We start from the raw sequence: 22,975 nt of genomic DNA, 5'->3' as shown, positions 1-22,975 counted from the left end.
TTATTATTTAAAATAACATCTAATTTGTATAAAAATATTATTATTATTTAAAGGAAAGTGAGATCCTACAATTCTTTGCGGTATTAGAAGTGTAAGAGCCTGATGATCATAGGCTGGCTAACTTCCACTTCTCATGACGAGATGATGGCGAAAGAAGTTGTAGGAAATCACCCTCAGGAGGTGGAGACCTAAATTCTTACTTTTCCCTTATGATCTTCTCTTCAAGCTTTCTACACCTATCACGACATAATAAGTATGAGTTTTTATTTTGAGTACTTATACCTTGTGTTTTTGTCCTCTCCTCCTCTAACATATAAGGATTAGTTCATATCATTTATGTTGATAGGGGGACCAATATGAGTGTTAAACTCATTCCCTGATGTGTTTGTTCTTTATGATGATAACACATTGATTGTAACAACACATATATGTTTTCATGACAGCACATAAATGTTTCTTTATGAGTTGATACATATGTTATTGTGAAAATATTTCTTGATGATTAATACATATAATAATATGTTGTTTGGTCTGCATACTTCTGTGATCAAAATTGTGCTTATATCTACTGTATGCTTACTAAATGTTTTTGTGTGATAAAACCACAAACACAAAGCAACTCTGTATGAAATAATTGATTACAATGATGTTGTAAATCAATTAAGTTCATCATGTAGCTTATGTTTTAAACTGTGACAAAAAAACAAGTTTTAACCAATTACATTAAGTGTAAAATCGATTAAAACTTCTATCTTTGCAAACATCTTTTTGATGTGTTGTGATGAGTTTTGAAGTGAAAAAGTTTTCAAAATTTGTTTAAGTGTATAGCTTAATCGATTACACTATTTATGTAATCAATTAAGTTTGTTATTATTTGGAAATTGTTTTCAAACTAAGTCATAACTAAGGATGGAAAAAAATTCATGAACACGAGTATCTGCGGATAAAATCCGCGACGGTATTGGTACCTGTATAAATATATTAAAAGTATAAATATATTAAAAGAAAAGGAAAACGACACCTATTCGATGATAACCTTTTTCTAAGGGTTTCCATGAAACATTTAAAAAAAGACCTTGAAAAGGAAAGCAGAGTGGGCACGTTGTTGGTAGTTAATGATTGAATAGGTGAAGCACTGTGAGTCACATATCTCTGATCTTTGGGTGCTTTAAATGTTACAACCATGATCTTTGGTTCCTCCAAAGTTGGGTACAACATCTTGAAATGGCTGTTACACCAGGACTGGAGCACACAAGGAAGGCCATCGGATGGGCAGCAAGAGACACGTCTGGGTTTCTTTCCCCCTTCAATTTCACCAGAAGGTACTCATTTCAAACCTCTTCAATTCCTGAACTTGGAAAATGTTTAATGTTTTTAATGTTCTGTTTTCTAATGGTGCAGGGAAACAGGGGAGAAAGATGTAGCAATCAAAGTGTTATACTGTGGTATATGCCACACCGACCTCCATAATGCAAAGAGTGAATGGGGTCCATCCTTTTATCCACTCGTACCCGGGTATGCTTCTTCCTCTTTTTCCAGTATATTTCAACCACCTTCAAACATTAAATATTCTCTTCACTTTATTTATCAAACAACAAACACTTCCGTAAATTTATTCAAATCAACCATTTCAAACCAAACAGAATGGCTAAGCTACAACTCAAACTTCGAAAGTCATTCGATGGTCCTAGAACAAACAACCTTCTTTCTAATCATATATATATCATAGTATTAAATTTTGATGAAATTTATTGACATGATTTTTTCTTATACTATGAGAATATTAGTATTATATTTATTGATAAAATTTATCAACAAATTATAATTTTTATTAGTAATAAACGTTACCAAAATAGGATTGAATTCACTTTTGAATTTTGATTATATTGTTATAAAATTTATTGAAAATATTTTTTTAAAATTTGCTAATGATTGAAATTTTAAAAATTTATTTATAAATTCATTGATAATTGTATTTTTTAAAATTGGTTGATAATTTTTTCGATAAATGTGTCTGTTTAATGGGCACCAATTTTTCAACAAATTTTGATAAGTAGTTATTATAAATCAATTCAAAATAAATGAGAAGAAGGAACAAGAGGTGATGAAAAAAAAAACAGTGACAACAACGACGAAAGTGACGATGACCAACAACAAAGAAGGAGTTAGAGAAAACAGACGAGAAAGAATAGTAAGGGAAAAAGAAAGATGAGAACAAAAAAGAAAAAGAGGAGAAAGAAAAGGTAGAAAAGAAGGAAGAGGAAAAAAAAGAGTTGAAAGAAAAAAAGAAAAGAGAATAAGAAAAAGAATAAAATTAAATCGTGATCATCACGATCAAAATTAATTTTTTAGATAATTACAAACAAACTTTTTGTTGTCAATAAATTTTCAATAAAATTTATTGATGAGTATTTTATGGATGAATGTTTAGTAATAAATAAGTTGTCAATCATTTTAATTTATTAACAAAATTTGGTGATTATTCATAAATTTTATGCATTAGTAATTTGTTTTTAATTACATATTACCTTACTGGGTTGGTGTCTTTGATGTAGCTAATACATTTTATAAATTATGAGCTACCATTTCATCGCAAATATGTTTTTCTGTTTAGGAATGATAAGTTATACAGGTTAATAAGTGTTAATTAGATAGTATTGTAATATGAGCACCATAAGGCAGGCACGAGATTGCAGGTGAAGTGATAGAGGTAGGAAGCAAGGTGGAAAAGTTGAAGGTGGGTGACAAGGTGGGTGTGGGGTGCATGGTTCTATCCTGCAGATCATGTAAAAGCTGTGATGAGAATCTCGAGAACTACTGTCCGAAAATGATTCTGACATACGGAGCGAAGTATGTTGATGGAAGCATCACACAAGGAGGCTACTCTGATCTGGTGGTTGTAGACGAACACTTTGTGATCAGCATTCCTGACGGTCTACCTCTCGAGGCTGCTGCACCTCTCTTATGTGCTGGGATCACAGTGTATAGCCCTCTCATATATTTTGGACTTGACAAGCCAGACACGCATGTGGGTGTGGTTGGTCTTGGTGGGGTTGGTCACATGGCTGTCAAGTTTGCCAAAGCTTTTGGCGCTAAGGTCACTGTAATCAGCACATCTCCAAACAAAAGGAAAGAAGCCATCGAGCATCTTGGAGCTGACTCCTTTGTGGTAAGTCGTGAGGAAGATCAGATGCAGGTACTTGCTCTTTTCCAACCTTTTAAATATGGTTTAGTTTGGGTATCGGTGAGGAATAGTTTATTGCTCAACTTCTAATGCTGATTTTTCGATTTAGGCTGTAAAGGGTACCTTGGATGGTATAATAGACACAGTTTCTGCAGTCCATCCTCTGCTCCCTCTGTTGGATTTGTTGAAGAGTCATGGGAAACTTGTCATAGTTGGTGTACCTGATAAGCCTTTGGAGCTACCCATCTTTCCTTTACTAGGTATGCACGCACTTGGAAAATTATTAGAACTATTTTACTACTCAATTGAAGGAACTTTCTATCATGTAAATTTGATATACTTGTTTTATATGCAGCGAGAAAGGGTGTAACTGGCAGTAGCATTGGAGGAATAAAGGAGACACAAGAAATGATGGATTTTGCTGTCAAACACGATATAAAGCCTGATATTGAGATTATTCCTATTGATTATGTGAACAAAGCAATGGAGCGTCTCGTCAAAGCAGATGTAAAATATCGATTTGTTATTGACATTGGCAACACACTAAAATCAAGTTCCTGATATTTTACTCATCCATGTCGCACAGAATTAATGCACTTGGAGTTATTGCTTTAATAAGCAGTGTTCTTTTTTTTTCTGTTCTTAATTTGATGAAGTTGCCATTTGTCGGTGATTACCAAACGTCTCTTCTGTATCAATGTTATGTGATTGATAGTTATCATCTCAGTCATTCTCGAAAGAATTGAAAGAAAATTTCTTCATAAGCCTGCATTACAAATTATACAAGAGTTTATGTGCCATACTGTGATGAAAATTCACACTTTGAATATCTTAATAAATTATTATGTTTTGTGTTTTTTTTATTCGTTCCTCTCTAATTAATTTCTATTTGAAATAAGTTTGCAAATAATTTGTTTCTTTTTCAACTCAAATCAGCTAAAATTGTAGAAGAAAGTGTGTACCGTAACTTTTCTTTTAACAGAGTGAGTAATTTAATTTGTTTTCACATAAGACACTCATTTAATCAATATTTTTTATTTATAAGATAAGAACAATAAATATCATATAAATATAAAAAATAATTCCTAAAATATAAAAATAATAATAACTATAATTATTTTATCATATATTAAAATTATAAGAGCAATAATACTTTTATTAAATTATTAAACAAATAGTATTATTATATATTTGGGTGTTACTCCCTCTACCACCACAACTTGCTTCCTCCACCACCCCATTCCCCTTTTACCCTTTTCTTTATTTTTTAATTCCTATTTTACCCTTATTAAAATTTTAGGGTTAATATTATTTAAAATCTCACGTACATTCATCCTCTTTATCATTCTTCCCTCTTTCTCTTTATTATTTTTCCCAGGTTGTCTCTTACGTTCCACTATCTTTGGGTTGTCTCTCATGTTCTACTTCTTCTTCTCTTTTATAGAATTGTGACGTGAGAGTGTGGTGGACTTTGTGTTTAGTAAGATTGAAAGTGGGGAAAACAATTCATCTTCAGCCGTGACTGTGATGGTGCTTCAAGGTGCTGGTTCAAAGGTGTGAGAGGGCGTGAAGGTGCGTAATAAAACCTAAAATATAAACCGTATAATCTTTAAACGAATGTGAGCATTCGTCAACGGATGTCAACATCCGTTTAAGGGAAAACGGATGTCGACATCCGTTTTCCCTTAAACGAATGTTGACATCAGTTTTCCCTTAAACGGATGCTCACATCCATTTAAAGATTACGGTTTATATTTTACAGTTTTTTTATATTAATTTTGAAGATATTTAAATAATATAATTTATATTTTTTGATATATTATTTTTGAATATATTTTGATGTATTTTAATAATGTATTTTTGAGGATCTTTATTCTTATTAGTATATATTTAGATTTTTTTTATTTTGCACGTTATATATAGTTAGGATTTTTGTATAATATATATTTTTATATATGACTTTTTGTATTCTTTAATAATTTTATAATTATATAAAAATTTATTTATTAGTTTAATTATAAAAGTAAATAATTAGGATTAAAAAGGAAAAAGGTTATTTTTGTAATTATAAAAGGTTAGTTTTGTAATTCAAAAAATATGTAATAGAATTAGGGAGGTGGAGGGAGAAAATGTGGTGGTGGAGGGAGTAACACCCTATATATTTTTATGTCCTTGGGTTGGGTTACGAAACTCATTATTCTCGTGGCCCGACCCAAATTTAAGGGTTTTATTTCTTTTACTCTCATTTATTTTAAAATCACTGTTTTGTTTTTCTTTTTATATTTATTTTATAGTAGCAGTAACTTTTAATATTTTGTTTGAATTTAAGTGAGAGTGAAAAAGAAGATGAAAGAAGGAAAAAGATACAGGGTTGGATAGAAGAAAAGAGAGTGAAAAGTAAAACGTGACGAATAAAATTTTTGTAGTTGATTTAATTGATTGATAGAAATAAGTAAATTAATTTAATAATATAATGAATTAAGAAAATGTCTTTAATTTATTTTTAATATAAATAAATACATTTTTATAAAACAAGAAAAATCAATATTTTATTTTTATTTTTATTTTTATCATAAATTATTCTATTAAAAACAATTATTAAAAATGATATAAGTGTTCTTTTATAAGTAATATTTAATATTTTAATTCCACTAATATACAAATAATATTAATATAGATTGACATTATTTTATCCTTGTATATAATGATATATTATTATATTATTATCCTATTTTATCAAATACTAAAATTTTACTCTGGTTTAATTTTTTGCATTTACATAAATGAGTGTGATGTAAGAAAATTTAAATTGAAATTACTTAAAAATTTGCAATTTTTAACACTAAAAATAGTTGTAAGAAGGATGGAAAAACACTATTCTATGCCGGTGCAAAGTCAATTATACCTAAGATAAAATAGTGCTTGTTGATCCCGTTCTTTTACATCCATTTTCAATTCATCCAATCCATGTTTATATACATTTTTAATTTATTTAATAGGTAAAACGTATTTTAGGGCATTCCAATTTTTTTTTTTAAATATCACTGAGATATGACATTTCAAATATATTGCCACGGGTTAATTCACTAATCATATGCTTTCTATGAATATTTATTAAAACAAAATAAATTATAATACAAAAAATATACAGAGGTTGAATCAAAACTCACACTCAATAAAATTTATATTAAGATAATATAGAGTTAATTATAGAAAAAGAAATGTCTAATAAAAGAAGGCATATTTATTAAAGAATTAGACTTTAAATCTACCAACTTGTCTTAGTTGTGTTTTATCTTTTTTTAACTCTCAAAGTTTTTTTTTTTCGACCTTTCAAGAAAGACCTTTTTAGTTAGAGGCAAAACATTAAGGATAGAAGTTATTTTCTAAACTTAAAGATCGCTGATAAGGTATATCATTAAAATGTATGTTTCTTCATTGGTTGACCTCCTAAATTAATGTGGGATGTAGTCTTCTCCATTCATATTAAAAAATCTCATAGTAGTGAGTGAGTGGCAAAACGATATTCCTGTTATAGTCTATTTCTTGCGGCTACATTCCAATTTATCTATTATGACCAAAAACTTCTCACCAATCATAGAGGTATGACTAACCTCAAATAATTTCTCTCCTTACCACTTTCAAATGAAGTAAAATCATAATGAATCTATTAGAAAAGTAAAGGGAGGTGGGTGAATTGGATTTTAAAATCTTTTTCAAATCTTTTTCAAATTTTTAAATCTTGAAATCAATAAACAAAAATATATGTTTGTGCTCATTCAACCTTTATTTTTGGCCAATTCGTCTCGGTCATTGGATTGGGATGTCACATATTGACCATCAACCTGCATCAACTCATTTGGACATTCATTTTGGATTAGTTCATCTAGATCTTCGGCCAGGTTGGCCCATCTTGTGCTTGTTCCCAAGCCCAATTTTCTTGACCTTTGGCCATGAGTAGTTCGTCCCAGCCTTGTGTTCGAGTTGATCATTATCGACCTTCAGTCTGAGAGAACCCATCTCAAATTTCTGTAAAAAATTACCTATCTCGACCTTTGGCCTAGGCTGGCCCTTCTTGACCTTCGGTCTAAGACATCCTTGCTCGATATATGACCCATGATTAAAGTATTATTTTTTTAAGAGTTAATTAAAATCTTGTAGTGGGGCAAAACTCACCTTAGCCCTGACTTTAACCCACTTGAAAGGAGGCTTCGAGATTGACAGTAATTTTTAGCTCCCTCAATTTTCAAGGGTGGGTTAGGACTGACCCATGAGTCAAGTTGACAACTATACTCATATGTTTTTTTAATGATCATAGGAAATTGAAGTTTGTCTCTCATGGTTGTAAGATAAATAGATTTGTGTTCCCACATCAATGGTTTAAATCTCTAGTCTTAATTATTGGTTATTGTTGATCTACAACATTATTTATAAGACAAATGACAAGGGATTGATACTTACTTTCATCAAATAATGGCACATAAGGATCAACAATTTCCACCCTTTCACTGGTAAGATGACCATCATCCCTCGATGATGTTTCCACACTACTTCACACCCTTACCTAGGACAGTTTTGCACGTACATCACATTGATGTAAAAGAAACTACAATAATGTGTGTTGAGTGTGGACATAGGTAATGCCCCCGCACATGTGGTGCATATGTTAGACTTTGTTTGCTTTATAAGCTGATAAGAAGTTTTGTGTCCATCGTATATGAAAGAAGTGTGACATTAATTAATATGTCGTACTTTGGTTGCTTGAACGATTTATTGATGAGATATGTGAAACTTGAGGAGTTGTTCATTGACATGTGTGTATTATTAGTTTGTCAACTGTAACTTCGCCTAAACGAAACAATTAGCTAGTCATACCATGCTTCTATAAATGAATTAATGATTTGTGAAATTTATGTTTTAGCATAATTTTTAAATGATATTGTTTCAAAATTATAACAAGCTTTAGATATACAAGCATTTTCTAGGTATGAGTCATAGGGATTTGAATCTTAGTTACAAGGAAGATTATTCTCATGGTAGGCAATATATGATTGTTATATTAGCACTATTGACATTGTTGGGGTGCAACTTGATGGTTTGACCCTTGATAAGATCAAGTACATGCCTTATGAAGACCATAGTTGCAGATTATGATCTTTTTTGTATTTTACCTTCATAATCTACCATCCTCTGTTGCGTACTAGGTTTACCTTGCAAATTTTAATGAACAATCACTTTTTCTCATCCTAGTTATAATGACAAGTAACTTCTTTTTGTATCTTTTATATTTTCACTTTTTTCACGACCTAATCATTTAAACCAATTCATCTTACTTCAAGTTTTACAATATAGCAATTTCATCAACACGAGACAAAATATCAATTTCATATTATATTTTACTCCAAAATTTGAATTTCATTTATATAAAAAACAATAAAAATTACCACCAATAACAATTTCTACTTCCAAATTACATATTTCAGAACTTCAAAACTATATTTCAAATTATAAAATTCAAAATACAATTACAAAATGACACATTCTTGTTTTGAATTATATGCATACCAAAATACTACTGTTATGAATTACATGATTCGAAGAAAATACTTTTTTTCCTGCAAATTACATAATCTGAAAGACTTTTAACTTGCACTTAGAAAAAAACTCCAAACTAGAAACCCTATAATGTTTGAAACCAACTACCCACCTTCAAGTTTCATACTGTAATGTATTCATTTCAGCTCATTGATATGCCAAAAAATTGTTCTCAACAATTTTGTGAAGAATAAAGGCCATGCAGGTAGCATTCGTGAAGAAGAAAAGAACCCAAAGGTAGAAACCGGTTCTTAAAAAGACCTTTATTGCCATTTAATAAACGACGGGCAGAGTGGATTTTAAAATTTATGTAGGTATAGGAATAACTTATGGGGGTACAGAAAGCAGTTACATTAAAACTTCCACCAATGGGCCTATATTGTAATCCAATAAAAAAATTACAGACAATTTTTGGATCCCGTAGTGGTATCTTTCACATCATAATGAATACATAAATGGAAAAGAAAATAAGGAAAAATACATAACGATAATTTTAAGAGTGATAAAAATCATGAAAAGATATTCTTATCATAAAAAGCTTCTTTACTTTTTATTTCTTAGCTCATACTTTGTAAATTTTAATATTTCTTTTATTCTTTTGTCATTTTGAATTTTATTTGTATTTGTTAAAGATATAGAATTGACATACTCAAACCAAGCAAAGTCTTCAAATGCTAGCCATTCAAGAAAGGAAATTTCTTCCTGCAACCCCGTTTTTTTTTCTGCATCTCTATAAATAAAAGGAAAAGACCAAATTTTCCTCACCCATCTTCTTTTACTTCTTCCTCCACCCCATCTTCTTCCTTCACCTCCACCTCCCCCTCATATTCTTCTTCCACTTCCACCCCCACCCATCTTTTTCCTCCACCTCCACTTTCACCGCGTCTTCTTCTTTCACCTCCATCTCCACCTCTCTACTCCATCTTCTTCCTGTGCCTCCACCTCATCATCATCTCTTTCATTCTTCCTTCAGCTCCTTTTTATTTTGTTTTATTTGGTGCATCACTGGTCAATGTTAGAAATATCATGAATTATACAATTGTTGGTAGTGTAGATTAAGATTACAAATTATACCATCCACGATATAAATTAAGATTACGAATTATATAATTTATAATGTAATTTGTATTATGAATTGTTTTTTAAATTTGTATTATAGATGGTATAATTCAAAATGTAAATTTATATTATAAATTATATAATTCAAAATAAAATTTAAATTATGGACTCCCTTCCAGATTTATATTACCGATTATATAATTTAAAAAATAAATTTGTATTATAGATTATAAAATTTAGAAAATAAAATTCTACAATTTAAAATCTAAGATATATACAGATTGTATAATCTAAAACTATAATTTCAAGAATATAATAAAAAATTTAAAAGAATATATAAAATTGCAGGAAAAATCATGCAGTGTTGGAAAAATTTCCAGAAAAGGGAGAGAAGGAAGGATGACATCTGTAACCAAGAATGGACCAAGGCATGGAAGACACGTTGCTAATTGTGAGGATTGATATAGATTTAGGACATTTGAATTTGAATTCTAATATTTGAAATTTCCTTCTGTTAGACTTGAAATGTTTGGGAAGCAAGTTTATAGAAATTCAAAAGTTATTTTAACGTATTAATCTTTTTAGAGTTTTTTTCTTTCTTTAAAACGTATCTTGATATCTTAAAATTCAAGTGGCAATTCTCCATATCACTTGTATTAAAATGAATTTAAGAAATATAGTCTATTATCTCAAGTCTTTTTCAATTATTATTATTTTTAATTGTTCTTACGATTTTTATTCACACACTATTCAAAACTTAAAATAAATTTAAAAATAAGACTTTTTTTAGAAGACCTAAAACAATTAGTATTAATAAAATTGAAGTCTTTTTTATGGTAATTTAAAACACTCAATATTAAAAAAATTGAAACTATTTTTGTGGCCTAAAGCAATAATTTTATTTGTTTGGGCCTAGGTACTAATTGTATTTACTTCCTTATTTCCTTCTCATCTTAATTTTTTTTCACTTGTTATTTTGTTGATATTAGTTTAATTTGTAGTTCTTTTAATCTTATGTCTAATTCATACATGTCTTTTTTTTTTTCTATTGATGAAATTATTGAATTAAAATTTACTCTTAGGAACTCAACATTTTTATAATAACATGTCTTTGACAAATGACCAATACTTTTACAGCAAAAGCAAGCTATAGATGATAGTTTGCTAATATCAATGAACTTTTTAGCATTTATTTTACTGTTTTTACCTATATAGCCTATACCTTACTTATTAAGTACACTCCTTTGTGATCCTAACAAGGCTTTAAGGTTAGAGCTACCTAAAGTGAATTTTGACAATGTGCTCATTAAGTATTTGATTCTCTTTAACTGTGTTAGACAGTTTGTACATTCTTGAACTTTCACCTTACTCTCTTTTATGGTTTGTCTAGGTGAATTCTTCTAACTTTCCAATTCAGATTTTAGGCTTTCATTCTTTTTGTGTAAATTTTCTATTCTATCATGTAAGCACCTCTTCTCACTTTTAAGCCTATATAGTTGGTATTGCATTTTCATAACTTCACCATGTAATTCTTCAAAGACATCAAGTAATTGATAATACTTGTCTTCAATAGATTCATCTTTAAAACTATTAGCACTACTTTCAGAACAAATTGAACCCGCCATCAAACACATATTTGTTTCCTCTTTAAGACTCTCTTCTGAATCACTTGATGGGAAACTTGAAACACTATCTTCTTGTGATTCATGTTGTCTTGGCTACTTTTATCTTCTAGCTTTTACTTCATTTTTGTTACTGGACAGTCATGCTTGATGTGTCCAATTTTACCACATTCATTGCATGTTGGAGCAACAACAACTTTTCCTTTCCTTCTATTGATCCTTGCATTCCCTGCAAAATCAGAATTATTTTTGAACTTCATGAATTTAGAGAACTTTTTTACCATAAAATTCATTACTTCAAGATCAGATTTTTAGGTTTCAGAATCATCTTCTTCAACATGTCTTCTTGAGCCTGTTTTGCTTGTTGTCTTGAGAGCAATTGTATGCTTTTGCTCTCCTTCTTCCTCTTCTTTCAATCTCCCAAATTCAAGCTCGTATTCTCTCAATTTTCCAAATAGGGTGACCATGTTTATTGTAGTCAAATCTTTTGATTCAAGTATTGTAGTGACCTTTGGCTGCCAGCTTCTATTCAAACTCTTTAAAATCTTGATATTTATCTCTTCTTTATCAAATGTTTTCCCAAAAGCAAGAAGGTGGTTTACAATATGGGTGAACCTCTTTTACATATCATATATTGTCTCACCAATATTCATCCTAAACATTTCGTATTCTTGGATTAAAGAATTCTTCCTTGCTCTGTTGACTTCATGTGTTTCTTCATGAGTCACAACATAATTTATATTATTTGTAACCATCTTTTCTTCAACGATTGTTTGTTAGATAATAAAATATATAGGTTTAGTTCTGATGCCAATTATTTAATTAAATGCTTACTACTATAGTGCACAAGTAAAACCAAAAAAAAACAAAACTTCATAACATTTTTGTAAAAATAACAACTTTTACGCGACACTTTGATGAAATAAGCTTATAGTATGTTGGATTAAATGCCATACTTTTTTTTTCTGAATATTAAATGCTTATATACTGCAATGAAGTAGTACACACAAAATATGAAACCTCATAAAATTTTGATTCTATGTTTAGTTCGTTATGTTACTATATATAGTTGCTCTGTTTTTACAATCAGGCTATATATGGTTTATCCTAGTTTTGAAAACCTCAACCTCAATGAATAAACAAAATGAGGTGTGAAATTGATGAATGTATGAGATGATGTTTTTGCGAGATTGTCACTCCAGAGAGTACCCAAGTCAGTGAATGAAAGGCATGACAATTCATACCAAAACCTGGGATTTAGGATTTATAGGAATATTCTTGCATCCTGACCCTTTATTGTGATTGAAACGCGTGTCTATTATTTCTGGAAACATAAGTGGACCCTTTCAAAATTCATTCATTAAACAGTCTTTTATTTGCAATATAAGTATATATGGTTCTAGAACGTTGTACTTTGTTTATCCGAGTTTATTGTGGTAACGGAGGATTAAAACCCGGTTGAGTTGACATGTCATGAATATGTTGAAGAAGTAGATGATGAAAAGTGTGGCTCGTGAAATAATGTAACGTTAACCTTGTTCCTATGTAATCTCTGTATGGTATGGGCATGGTTTTTTGGTTTGCTCTCACGGGAATCCAACCACCCCTCTCACGTGTTCCTCTCTCTCTCGGCTGGACCTGGCTATATAGCTGTTTTCTACGGCGCTGCACGTTTCTTCAAACCCACAACCTATGGTCGGTGCTTCCATTTCATGCTTCTTCTCAACTCAACTTCACACTACTCTCTTTATTATTATTATTATTATTATTTCTTACTTTAACCCATATTACATTTATTTAACAATATTTTACAGTGGTGAAAAGCTATAAAAAATATTTTTGTATTTATAAAAAAATAAAAGGAAAGAATATTAGAAAATAGTACTGAATGAGTATAAAATAATTTTACGTGTCAAAATATCCTATTGCTTGTTTGTCTGTGTGGTCCACACGGTAATCTCTTCATTGTTTGTACCTGGCACTCAACTATCATATTTTGAATGTACGCGAAAACCATCTTCAATTGAAAGGGAACAGAAATCAATAAAACCTATATTCAAATAAACTTCACTTAATTTATACCCACAATTAAATGTTTTTGTTCTTTTATAATAACTACTTATTTCATTTATACAATTCTAACATATGTGTGGCATAAATGTTACGTGAGAAACCATTCTTACGTATGAGTGATCGCGTTGAGTCCTTACTTGAAGAGGATGAATTTTTACGCAAATTAACATTTAAGTGCATTTATGAGTGCGAAAAAAAACATTAATATGTAATAATGTGAGTAATTATAAAAGTATATTTGTATTTTAAAGTATTTATACATTCAAGAAGTTTAAGGGTGATAAAACTTTGGTTTTAGTCTCATAATCGGTTCAAAGGATTTATACTTGTAAAAATATGTCGAAGTTTTATATGGGAGTAAAAACTCTTAATTACGAAAGTTTCAAAAAGATAAAAAAATTCGCCTATAAAATTGCGAGATTACTGAGAATATAAAAGAACAAAACTTAAAATTCTATAAAATATATTATACTATTAAACTATATTGCAAAAACTATATTTAACTGTAATGATTGTAACTATTTGTAATTGATGATGCAACTAAAATAATTTTGTCACGTCTTTCACGTTGTCGCTAAAATTTTGGTTTAGGTCCTGACTATTTTTCGTGAAAAACAATTCTGTGAGTATAGTTCAAATAAACCGAAAATAAATTAGAAACAAATGAACAAAAGAGAGAAAACAAGAAATTGAGAAATATGTGGGAAAAGATGTCCAATTTTATTAGTATAGATGTTAATAAATATGTTCCATTATTTATTCTAAGTTTGGAATAAGATAAATGGTTACACGTTAATAGATTAAAAATAAAATCAAATTATGTTATGTATTTAAATGAAATTTTTTACAAGTAAAATTTTAGAATTAAATTGAGTTTAAAATTTATTTCTTGATACCGTGGTTTATTTTAACAAAATTTGTTGAATGTATCATATTATTTATTATTATGAATATATTTTTATATCTATTACAAATATTTAGTCATGGTTGTCTCAATAACATACGAGTAAAACATTTCTTTTAAGTCTTCAAAAAGAAAGATTTAAAAAAAATCGTAAAATTTTCTTATTAACTTAATTATAAAATTATGTTTAAGAAAAAATTGTCTCAAATTCTTTTTTCAGTATTAATATATCTCTATTAAATTAGTTATAAAATTATGTTTAAGGAAAAAATCATAAAAAAAATTATAGTGTTAATATATCTCTATTAAATTAATTACAACTTATTAAATTAATTTGTAATTTTATGTTTAAGAATAAAATTTAATTAAATTAGTGTAGGTGTCTGTTAATTTTTTGTATTAAAAATGATATTTAAGAGTTAAACTTTTTTTCAAGAAATTATAATTGTTTTTTGGAAAAAGATAATGAATAATTATCTTTATTATCTTATAATAAATTTTGACTTTTTTTTCTTTTCTTTTGTTTATTTATTGATTCCTCTATCTCCTTGTTTTCTATTTTATAATTCTTCTTTTTTGAGGGTTTGGAGAGATTTTATTCCTTGAATATTATGATGTGTGTCCTTATTTATGGTTAATATGTTTTTATTTCTATTTGTTTTCTTACTGTGTTAAATCTATTTGTTGATTTTGTATTAGGATAAAAATGTGTTTTTTTATGGTTTTGTTTTTTTGGTATTTTCGGTTTATACTACATTGTATAGATCACGTCAGGTTATATTATTTTAAGACTTTTACATAATAAGAAAAAACATTTTATTGTTACGAGAGTTAAAGACCTAAAACTAAAATCTCTAATATCAATCAACATGATTTAGTGAAGCTTTTTTTTTTCTTTTTTAACCTAGCTTTAAAGTAAAAGATATGAAAACCTAGGTAGTTTATTAATAAATTAAAAATAACTTTTATATACACTTGTACGTAATCAAATATAAAATAAAAAAAAAATGATTAGATTTGTTTCTTTAAAAGTTGTTGCAAAAGAAAATGTGGCACCATACCCTGATATATTATTGAGGCATTTAATTTAATGATATGTACTGATAAGATCCTTTTGGAGATAGGTAGGTGACAGAGGTGTCCTAAAGAATTGTGCAACTGAAACTATGTAACATGGCAGGTGAATCACTGATGCATGCATGGCGATCTGAAAGTAAATATCTTTATTTTTCTTTCTCTTATGACATGGATGTATGTATGGTATGGTTGTCCCTCCCTGGTTCCCAGAAAGGTACTGTCTTCTATCAACTAAGCTACAACAAGACAGACAGATTAATGGTTCATCACAACCGTTAAAGACAACCCTTCACATTTGTACTTCCTTCCATTATGTCAGACTCAACTATACAACGTAAACATCAACCACCCTCTTCACTTTCAAATCTTTTTCTTTTCTCTTTTCTTAATACTTTTTAATTACTTTTATAAATTATGCTTCAATTCTAAATTAAATTTATCTATCTTCTATTTTATTCAAATTATTTTAACTATCTTTAAAAATCAATACTTGAAACTTATATTATATTTTACTATCATTTTTTCTTCCTTATATAGAAAATATTTTACAAGAATAAAATATACATAATCTAATTTAAAAATAAAATACAATTTTTACAAGTAGTTTAAAACGAAAAATATATTTAAAATAATGTTTATAGTTAAAGTATGAATTTGATACTTAATACTAAGAGCAAATTTGCTTTTAGTTTTTAAATTTGAGAATTATTTTTTCTTAAATTTGAAAATAAAAACTTCTAAGTTTCTTAAATTTTTTTAAAAAATAATCATTTTAGTTTCTTTAATTTAGTTTTTAGTCATTTAAATTTTTTTTTAAAATTACTTTAATTTCTCAAATTAAATACTTAATAATTTAAATTATTTTTCAAATATTTAAAAAATTAAACTGATTTTCAAGTTTTGAAAGAAAAAAATCAAATTCATTACGAATTTCATAGCTAAAGTTAGCTAACTCAGTGATTACATTTGATATTTATTTGTGTGTAATTTTTATATTAGTAAATATATGTTATATTAAAAAGATATTTAGAAGTTGATGAGGAATAAAATAGCAATACTTTTAAATTTGTACTTAAATTTATAAATTTTAGATAGAGTCATGTGAAAATTTATTTATAAGATTAGATAATTAATATATATATATATATATATATATATATATATATATATATATATATATATAATGTGAAGATTTGGTTTTGTAAAACTACAAATGATATAGCATGTGAACGAGTGTGAGTAAATTTTCTAAATATATAAATGATAAAATATGCAAAAATATGTAAAGTATATTCGTTATAAATACAAATTAGTATATTAATATATAAATTTAATGTATATCGTTAAACTTGTCTAATTAATGTATTAACAAATTCATTTAATATTTAATGCTAGATTCATCTAATCAGTATAAGGACATGTTCACTTAATGTGTATTGCTATACTCATATAATGTGTATGGACAAACTTATTTAATGTGTATTGTAAAATGCTCTCAAATCAAAAAACAGATAAAGTTGTTTAATTTGTATTAATAGACTTTTATAATATCTTTATAAACAAACTTATCTAATATAATTGCTAGACTCATTTAATAAGTATATACATAAACTCATCTAATGTGTATTGTAAAACTTGTTTAATTAATATATGAACAAAATCACCTAATAGATATTTTTAGACTCGTGCAATCAATGTATGAAATAATTTATTTAACATTTTATTTCTATATTGGTCTAATCAGTGCATAGTTAGACTCGTTTAATGTCTATTAGTAAACTCATTTAATTATTGTATAATATATAAGATTCATCTAATCATACTCGTATGATGTATATTAATAGACTTGTCTAATATATGTATAAAATATGAGTTTTATATACGTTTTGTATAAATTAAGTTAAAATAAAATGTTGGTGATTATTTTCAATTAATTAACTAATAATTTAAATTGATGATAAATTATTTTAAATTAAGATCTAGTTATCTAGAAGGGGAAAAAAACACAATTCAAAAGAAAAATTATTCCAATAATTTAACATAGATTGACGTGATTTTCACCTTTATTATTTTCCCTTACTTAAATACCTAAAACATATTAATCTTCCATATCTGGCTATTCAAATCCATACAAATCAGATAATCTAAGCAAACTTTGACAAACTCCATTTCTGTTTTTCGCCAGTATCATACAAACGTAACATTTAGTGATATAATATTGTATCCAACTCTGAAAAGAAGAAAAACATGACAAGCTCATATTTCAAACAAATCTACACAGAAATTAATAATAATTTTTTTTAAAACATTTTCTTCTTTACAGCCAAGAAAGAAAGACAAAAACAAAAGTTGCATGTTACAAAATGTAATTAATTCTCACAAAATATATAATCAAATGTGTGTAAGTTATATATTTGAAAACAATTAATTATATTTAAATAAATATAATAAAATATTTATTTTAAAATAATGATATAATAAATAATTTAAATTTAATATCTTATAAAATAACTTATTTTAAGGTTTGATAACTAATTTTATAAGAAAAAATTGATTAATTAAATTTTAAAAGAATTTATCATATATTTTAAAATTTATATGTAATATATAATAATTAAATTTAGCTTTAACTTTAATTTACATTTTCACAATTTTACATTTTCACAATTTTACATTTTACATTAAATTATTTTATAAATTATTTTCTAACTACGTTAATATACAACTAAAATTATTAAGACACAGTTAAATCTATTACAAATTTTCCTCTCATTTTTTTTTCTCTTGTTTTTACTCCAAAGAAATTCACTTTTCACCTTCTTTCTTTCATTTTCAGAGTCAAACTTTATTTTCAGAAGACGACTTTATAAAACTTTGCTTAATTGGTGTTGAATTGAGTGAGAAAGAAAAGGATTGAAGTTGTGACTAAGCATGTACTGCAACCCAAATGAGACCACCAATTACAAGAATTAACCAAAGAGTTAACGATCCGTGAAATGAAGCAGCGTATGAAATATAACACGTGTAAGCTTTTTCTGGACTCTTCAAAATAAGTTAAAAAGTAATCTTTACTTCTAAAGGGACGTTTCAAGGAAAGAAATAGACAAGGTGCTGGCAGTGTGCAGAGCGCCCACTGTTGTGCTCCTTTTACTCCTTCACTTCTTTCCTACCCTTTAATGCTGTTCACTTCAAACTTAAAATTTGTATTTGTAATTAATCATTTCTTAATAAAACCATTTTTAATTTCTTTATATTATTGTATTAACAATATTGTAAATTACACATTGCTATGATATGCAAGCTCATGCACCATCTTGCAAATCAAATAATTTTTCAAAAAGCCTTGTATGTGCATCTCTTTCAAAATAGATTATTTTATGGACATGTAAATGAACTAAAAAATGTATTACAAGTGTGTAGTGTGTAGTTCTTTTATAATTATGAATTTTATTATAAAAGAGAACATAGGAAAATTGGTTATGTTTCATCTATGTATTATTAAACATAAATTACCATCACTCTAGTTTTTTTTCAAAAGAAATTAATTTCACACCCCATTAAGTTTACCAAATATGAGAAATACCAATGACATGATTGAAGAAAAAGAAAAACAAAGAAAGTAATAAATAAGATGAATCATGTAGTAACAAATTTAGAAAAGAACAAATATACTAAGTTAGATAAATAAATGCATTAAATATGGTGAAAATTAAAAGAAAATTCTCACTACAAGGAAGTGTATGCACTCTTTGTAAAATAAAAAATACAAAAACAATAAATATAATGAATAGAAAATTAAAAATAAACAGAAAATCTGAAACTTAAAAACATAAACTATTGGTTTTGAGACTATTTACCAAAGATTTAGCTTGATTCCTTAAATTTAACAGTTTATGCCTCAAATTTATTCCTATGTATGCTACAGGTTGAGTTGCTCAAGGTGCTTTTAAGTTTTAATTATAGATAATTAAGGTGGATAAATTAATTTTGAAAAGTATTTAAAGTGATTAAGAATGATATTTTTGGTCCACAAAAGTATATGTGGCTCAAAATTTGCCAATTATATTCAAACAAAAAGGTTCAAAATCAAGGTATAAGTAACTTAAATGAGAAAGTAAGGACACCTATGACGACCAAAAAGTTTGTTGTTAGACATATGTCTTGGAGTGAGATGAAAATGTTTTTTTCTTTTTCCTTTTTCTTTAATTGAGTCCTGAGAAAGAAAGCTGCAGTTACTAATTATACAACAAGATATGTTTAATAATTTGGAACTTGGAATCACTTATAATGTATTTGTTTTCTTTTAAAAAACGCATGTTTTGATTGTTTTTTACGTTATAATTCATAAAAAAACAGATGTAAAAACATGTTGTATTAGATTTAGTTACACATTAATTATAATTATTAAAAAGACAAAAGAAATTATGTTGTATTAGATTGGGTTATACAGACAGCTTTTTTTTACCTGCCATCTAAACACGCGTTTTTTTATTTCATTTTATTCCACTTTTGAATAGTTTAATTTTGATCTAAAGTTTTTTTACATTGAAAAGAAAAATCATATGACAAGTTCAAATTATATATTAGTCATTATGAAAATAAAAAATTACAATTCGTACCAACATATTTACACTAACATAGAAATGTATTCAGATCATAAGTGAATACACTATTTATCATTAGCCATAAAAGAATGTTGCCTTGAGAAATAGGACTTAATTTCTTTGACGTATAAAAATGATTAAAAGGAATAGTTTTTTCCAAGTATTTATTAAATGGTAGCTCTGGAATAATTTTTTTTTCCAAGTATTTATTAAATTGTGTCGTTAATTGAAGTCTTTAATATGGTGATTAAAAGAATCAATAAATGTTATATTTTATTAAAGGATTACTTTGGAAATCACGATATAAGTGTATTGTTATAATCTCAATTAGTAAAATTATTTTTTCTTACATCCTAATTAATGTTGTGGCTCTTAAAACAGGTGCTAACACATGTTGATTAAGCTTATGAGGTTGTGGTTTTACTTGTGACTTGAATGTTTAGTTGACCACAATTATTAGTGTTTGTTAAGTGATAGTTTTACAGCAAATTTTCCCATTAAAAGAGCAGAAAAAGAGAAGGAGAGTAGTGAAAGAAAATGAGTGGTATGGAAAAGAAAGAAAAAAAGTGGTAATATAAAAACTGTGGGAGGAAGTAAGTATTATGTTGAGATTATTGAACAAATTCCAATATGATTAAAATGAAGAGCAGCTAAAATTGTGGCTAATTTTTGTTTATAGTAGAAGTGGTGGATCTAATTTTACACTGCCAAAACAGTTTGCATCATCTGCCTACGTTTCTCTCGTTTACTTTCTCTCTCTAAATCTTGTCTGTTTCTCTCTCCTCAATATACACGATATCCTCTTTCCAGTGAGATCTGTCTCCTCCCTTGCATATACATTTGTCTAAACCTATGCCTTTCTCCATTTCCTGATACCTTTAAAAGCCCACTTCACCCACCTCATTCACTCACATACCAATTCTCAATCACTCTCTTTGATGAGGATCACAAGCCCCCATCAACATTCAAGCCCCTCTTCTTCTTCCACCCTGCATGAAATCATTCAATTGAAACTCAAGCTCATCTAACCTTTCCCACCCCCCACAGCTCTCTCTTTCTCTCTCTCTCTCTCTCTCTCTCTCTCTCTCTCTCTCTCTTTCTCTTTCTCTCTCTCTCTACATATATATATACATATATACCTGCATACCTATCCTTCTTTTTTCTCTCTCTTCCTTCAATGGTACCACCAGAAGGCATGCCACCAACACCGAAAGACCATGAGCTCACTGAGGGCCGCAAAACGACGAGGCCGCCACCGGAACAAGGTGTGAAGTGCCCGAGATGTGACTCACCAAACACCAAGTTCTGCTACTACAACAACTACAGCCTCACACAGCCCAGGCACTTCTGCAAGACCTGCAGGAGGTACTGGACCAACGGGGGTGCCTTGCGCAACGTCCCGATAGGAGGGGGTTGCAGGAAGAACAAAAAGGTGAAACCTTCTTCCTCCGCTTCCTCTTCCTCCTCCTCCAGACTCTCCTGTGACCCTAAAGACTTCAATTTTCATGGTCTCTCAGTTCCTCCTTCCGTTGACTTCAACCTCGGAGGGATACCCTTTCCCTCCAGGCTCACTACTTTCAACACTCAACACCACCTCCCAACACCCCCCACTGGGGTGTTCAACCAGTTCTCTTCTTTTGGGGACGTTCCATCATCTTCCACCAGTTCTCTTTCTGCTTTGTCTGCCTTCCAGCTTGACCCCCCTGCTGCTGTTTCAAACCCTCTCTTGGGTCTCGTTCCGCCCAACCCTGACCTCTGGGCTCTACGTAGGTCAGAAAGGGCCTCACTCTCTGATCCATTGAACAGTGCAATGCAAACCCTTCAGACCATGGAAGCCATGAACGTTCACAGCAACCTTGCTTCTTCAATTGAGTCGCTGAGCAACATCAACCAGGACTTGCACCTGAAGCTGCAGCAGCAGCGCATGGCGACAATGATGTTCGGTGGGGACAGCCAGAAAGGTGAGAGCAGCGCTGCCCTGAATGGGTTTGGGAATCAGAAGCTGCTACAACCGGTTTCGTTTCAGAACCTTGCGATTTCGAAGCCAGAGAACTTGCCAGCTGGCAGTTCCATAAATGGTGGTCCATGTGGGGAGACAGTTACTGCAGCATCCACTGAATGGTTCTTTGGGAATTCCTTTCCCTCAGTGTCTCCTTCAACAAGCAATGGCGGTGCCAATGTTAACCACATTAGCAACGATGCAAACAACAACAACAGCTGGACTGGTTCCCTTGCCTGGGGAGATTTGCAGCAGCAACCATACACCGCTTTGCCCTAGATTTGACCAAGGAGGACTTAGAGTTGGAGGTAGAACTGCCTTTTTTCAATCTTGAAAGGAGAAGGAAGAAGCTATGATTAGTAGATAGGACAAATCTATAATTGTCTAAAATCCCTTAGTTGCATGTTTTAATTTCTTAATTAGGTAGTTTTCTTTATGTTTCCTTCAAATCATCATATCATATCATATCATATATCATATATGTAACAGAAAGGATAGTTAAATTTAAGAACTGTAAGAACATAACTATGTGTTCATATATACTCATATCAATTGAAATAGTTGTTGTTCAAAATAAATGTCTCAGTTTTTACTCAATATATTGAATATTAGATATATCTCGCTCGTTAATTTTGCCGATTTATACGCGTCGTGACAGTCTCTACATTTATCAAGCAATGGCCGATTCTCTTGCTTATTACATACACTTCAAGTACACCTTCAACAGAAGATTTAGAAATTGAGCTGTCATTATAATTTGTTTCTTGATAATCGAGAATGTGCTCACAAAAAAATTAATTGTTTCTAGAGGAATTAAATTGAAGTCTGGTATTGATCAATTTGATGAACTGTAGTTTT

The 22,975-nt window shown here is 29.2% G+C and overlaps 2 protein-coding genes across 2 annotated transcripts; both read left to right on the top strand.

Moving 5' to 3' along the window:
- Positions 1 to 1,162: 1,162 nt before the first annotated feature.
- Positions 1,163 to 4,040, top strand: LOC124848975 (putative mannitol dehydrogenase). Its single transcript, XM_088104436.1, has 5 exons — positions 1,163 to 1,322; positions 1,402 to 1,515; positions 2,683 to 3,196; positions 3,294 to 3,444; positions 3,540 to 4,040. Exons 1-5 carry the CDS (start codon positions 1,225 to 1,227, stop codon positions 3,743 to 3,745), a joined length of 1,083 nt encoding a protein of 360 aa, XP_087960562.1. The 5' UTR covers positions 1,163 to 1,224; the 3' UTR covers positions 3,746 to 4,040.
- A 16,821-nt stretch (positions 4,041 to 20,861) lies between these two features.
- On the top strand, positions 20,862 to 22,689 carry LOC148206611 (dof zinc finger protein DOF5.7-like). Its single transcript, XM_088113951.1, has one exon. It carries the CDS (start codon positions 21,296 to 21,298, stop codon positions 22,394 to 22,396), a length of 1,101 nt encoding a protein of 366 aa, XP_087970077.1. The 5' UTR covers positions 20,862 to 21,295; the 3' UTR covers positions 22,397 to 22,689.
- The last annotated feature ends 286 nt before the right edge of the window (positions 22,690 to 22,975 follow it).

This window comes from Vigna umbellata, chromosome 1 (assembly GCF_029865625.1).
Source record: "Vigna umbellata cultivar VRB3 chromosome 1, Vumbellata_1.0, whole genome shotgun sequence".
In the NCBI taxonomy this organism is placed as follows: domain Eukaryota; kingdom Viridiplantae; phylum Streptophyta; class Magnoliopsida; order Fabales; family Fabaceae; genus Vigna; species Vigna umbellata.
The sequence above is the reverse complement of the archived record's forward strand: the minus strand, read 5'-3'. Positions and strand labels throughout refer to the sequence as shown.

Excerpts from the sequence above, each read along its gene's own strand:
- LOC124848975 (XM_088104436.1), top strand. The coding sequence starts at position 1,225 with ATGGCTGTTACACCAGGACTGGAGCACACAAGGAAGGCCATCGGATGG. Across the intron at positions 1,323-1,401 it reads CCCTTCAATTTCACCAGAAG|GGAAACAGGGGAGAAAGATG; the intron begins GTACTCATTTCA and ends CTAATGGTGCAG. Across the intron at positions 3,197-3,293 it reads GTGAGGAAGATCAGATGCAG|GCTGTAAAGGGTACCTTGGA; the intron begins GTACTTGCTCTT and ends TTTTCGATTTAG.
- LOC148206611 (XM_088113951.1), top strand. The coding sequence starts at position 21,296 with ATGGTACCACCAGAAGGCATGCCACCAACACCGAAAGACCATGAGCTC.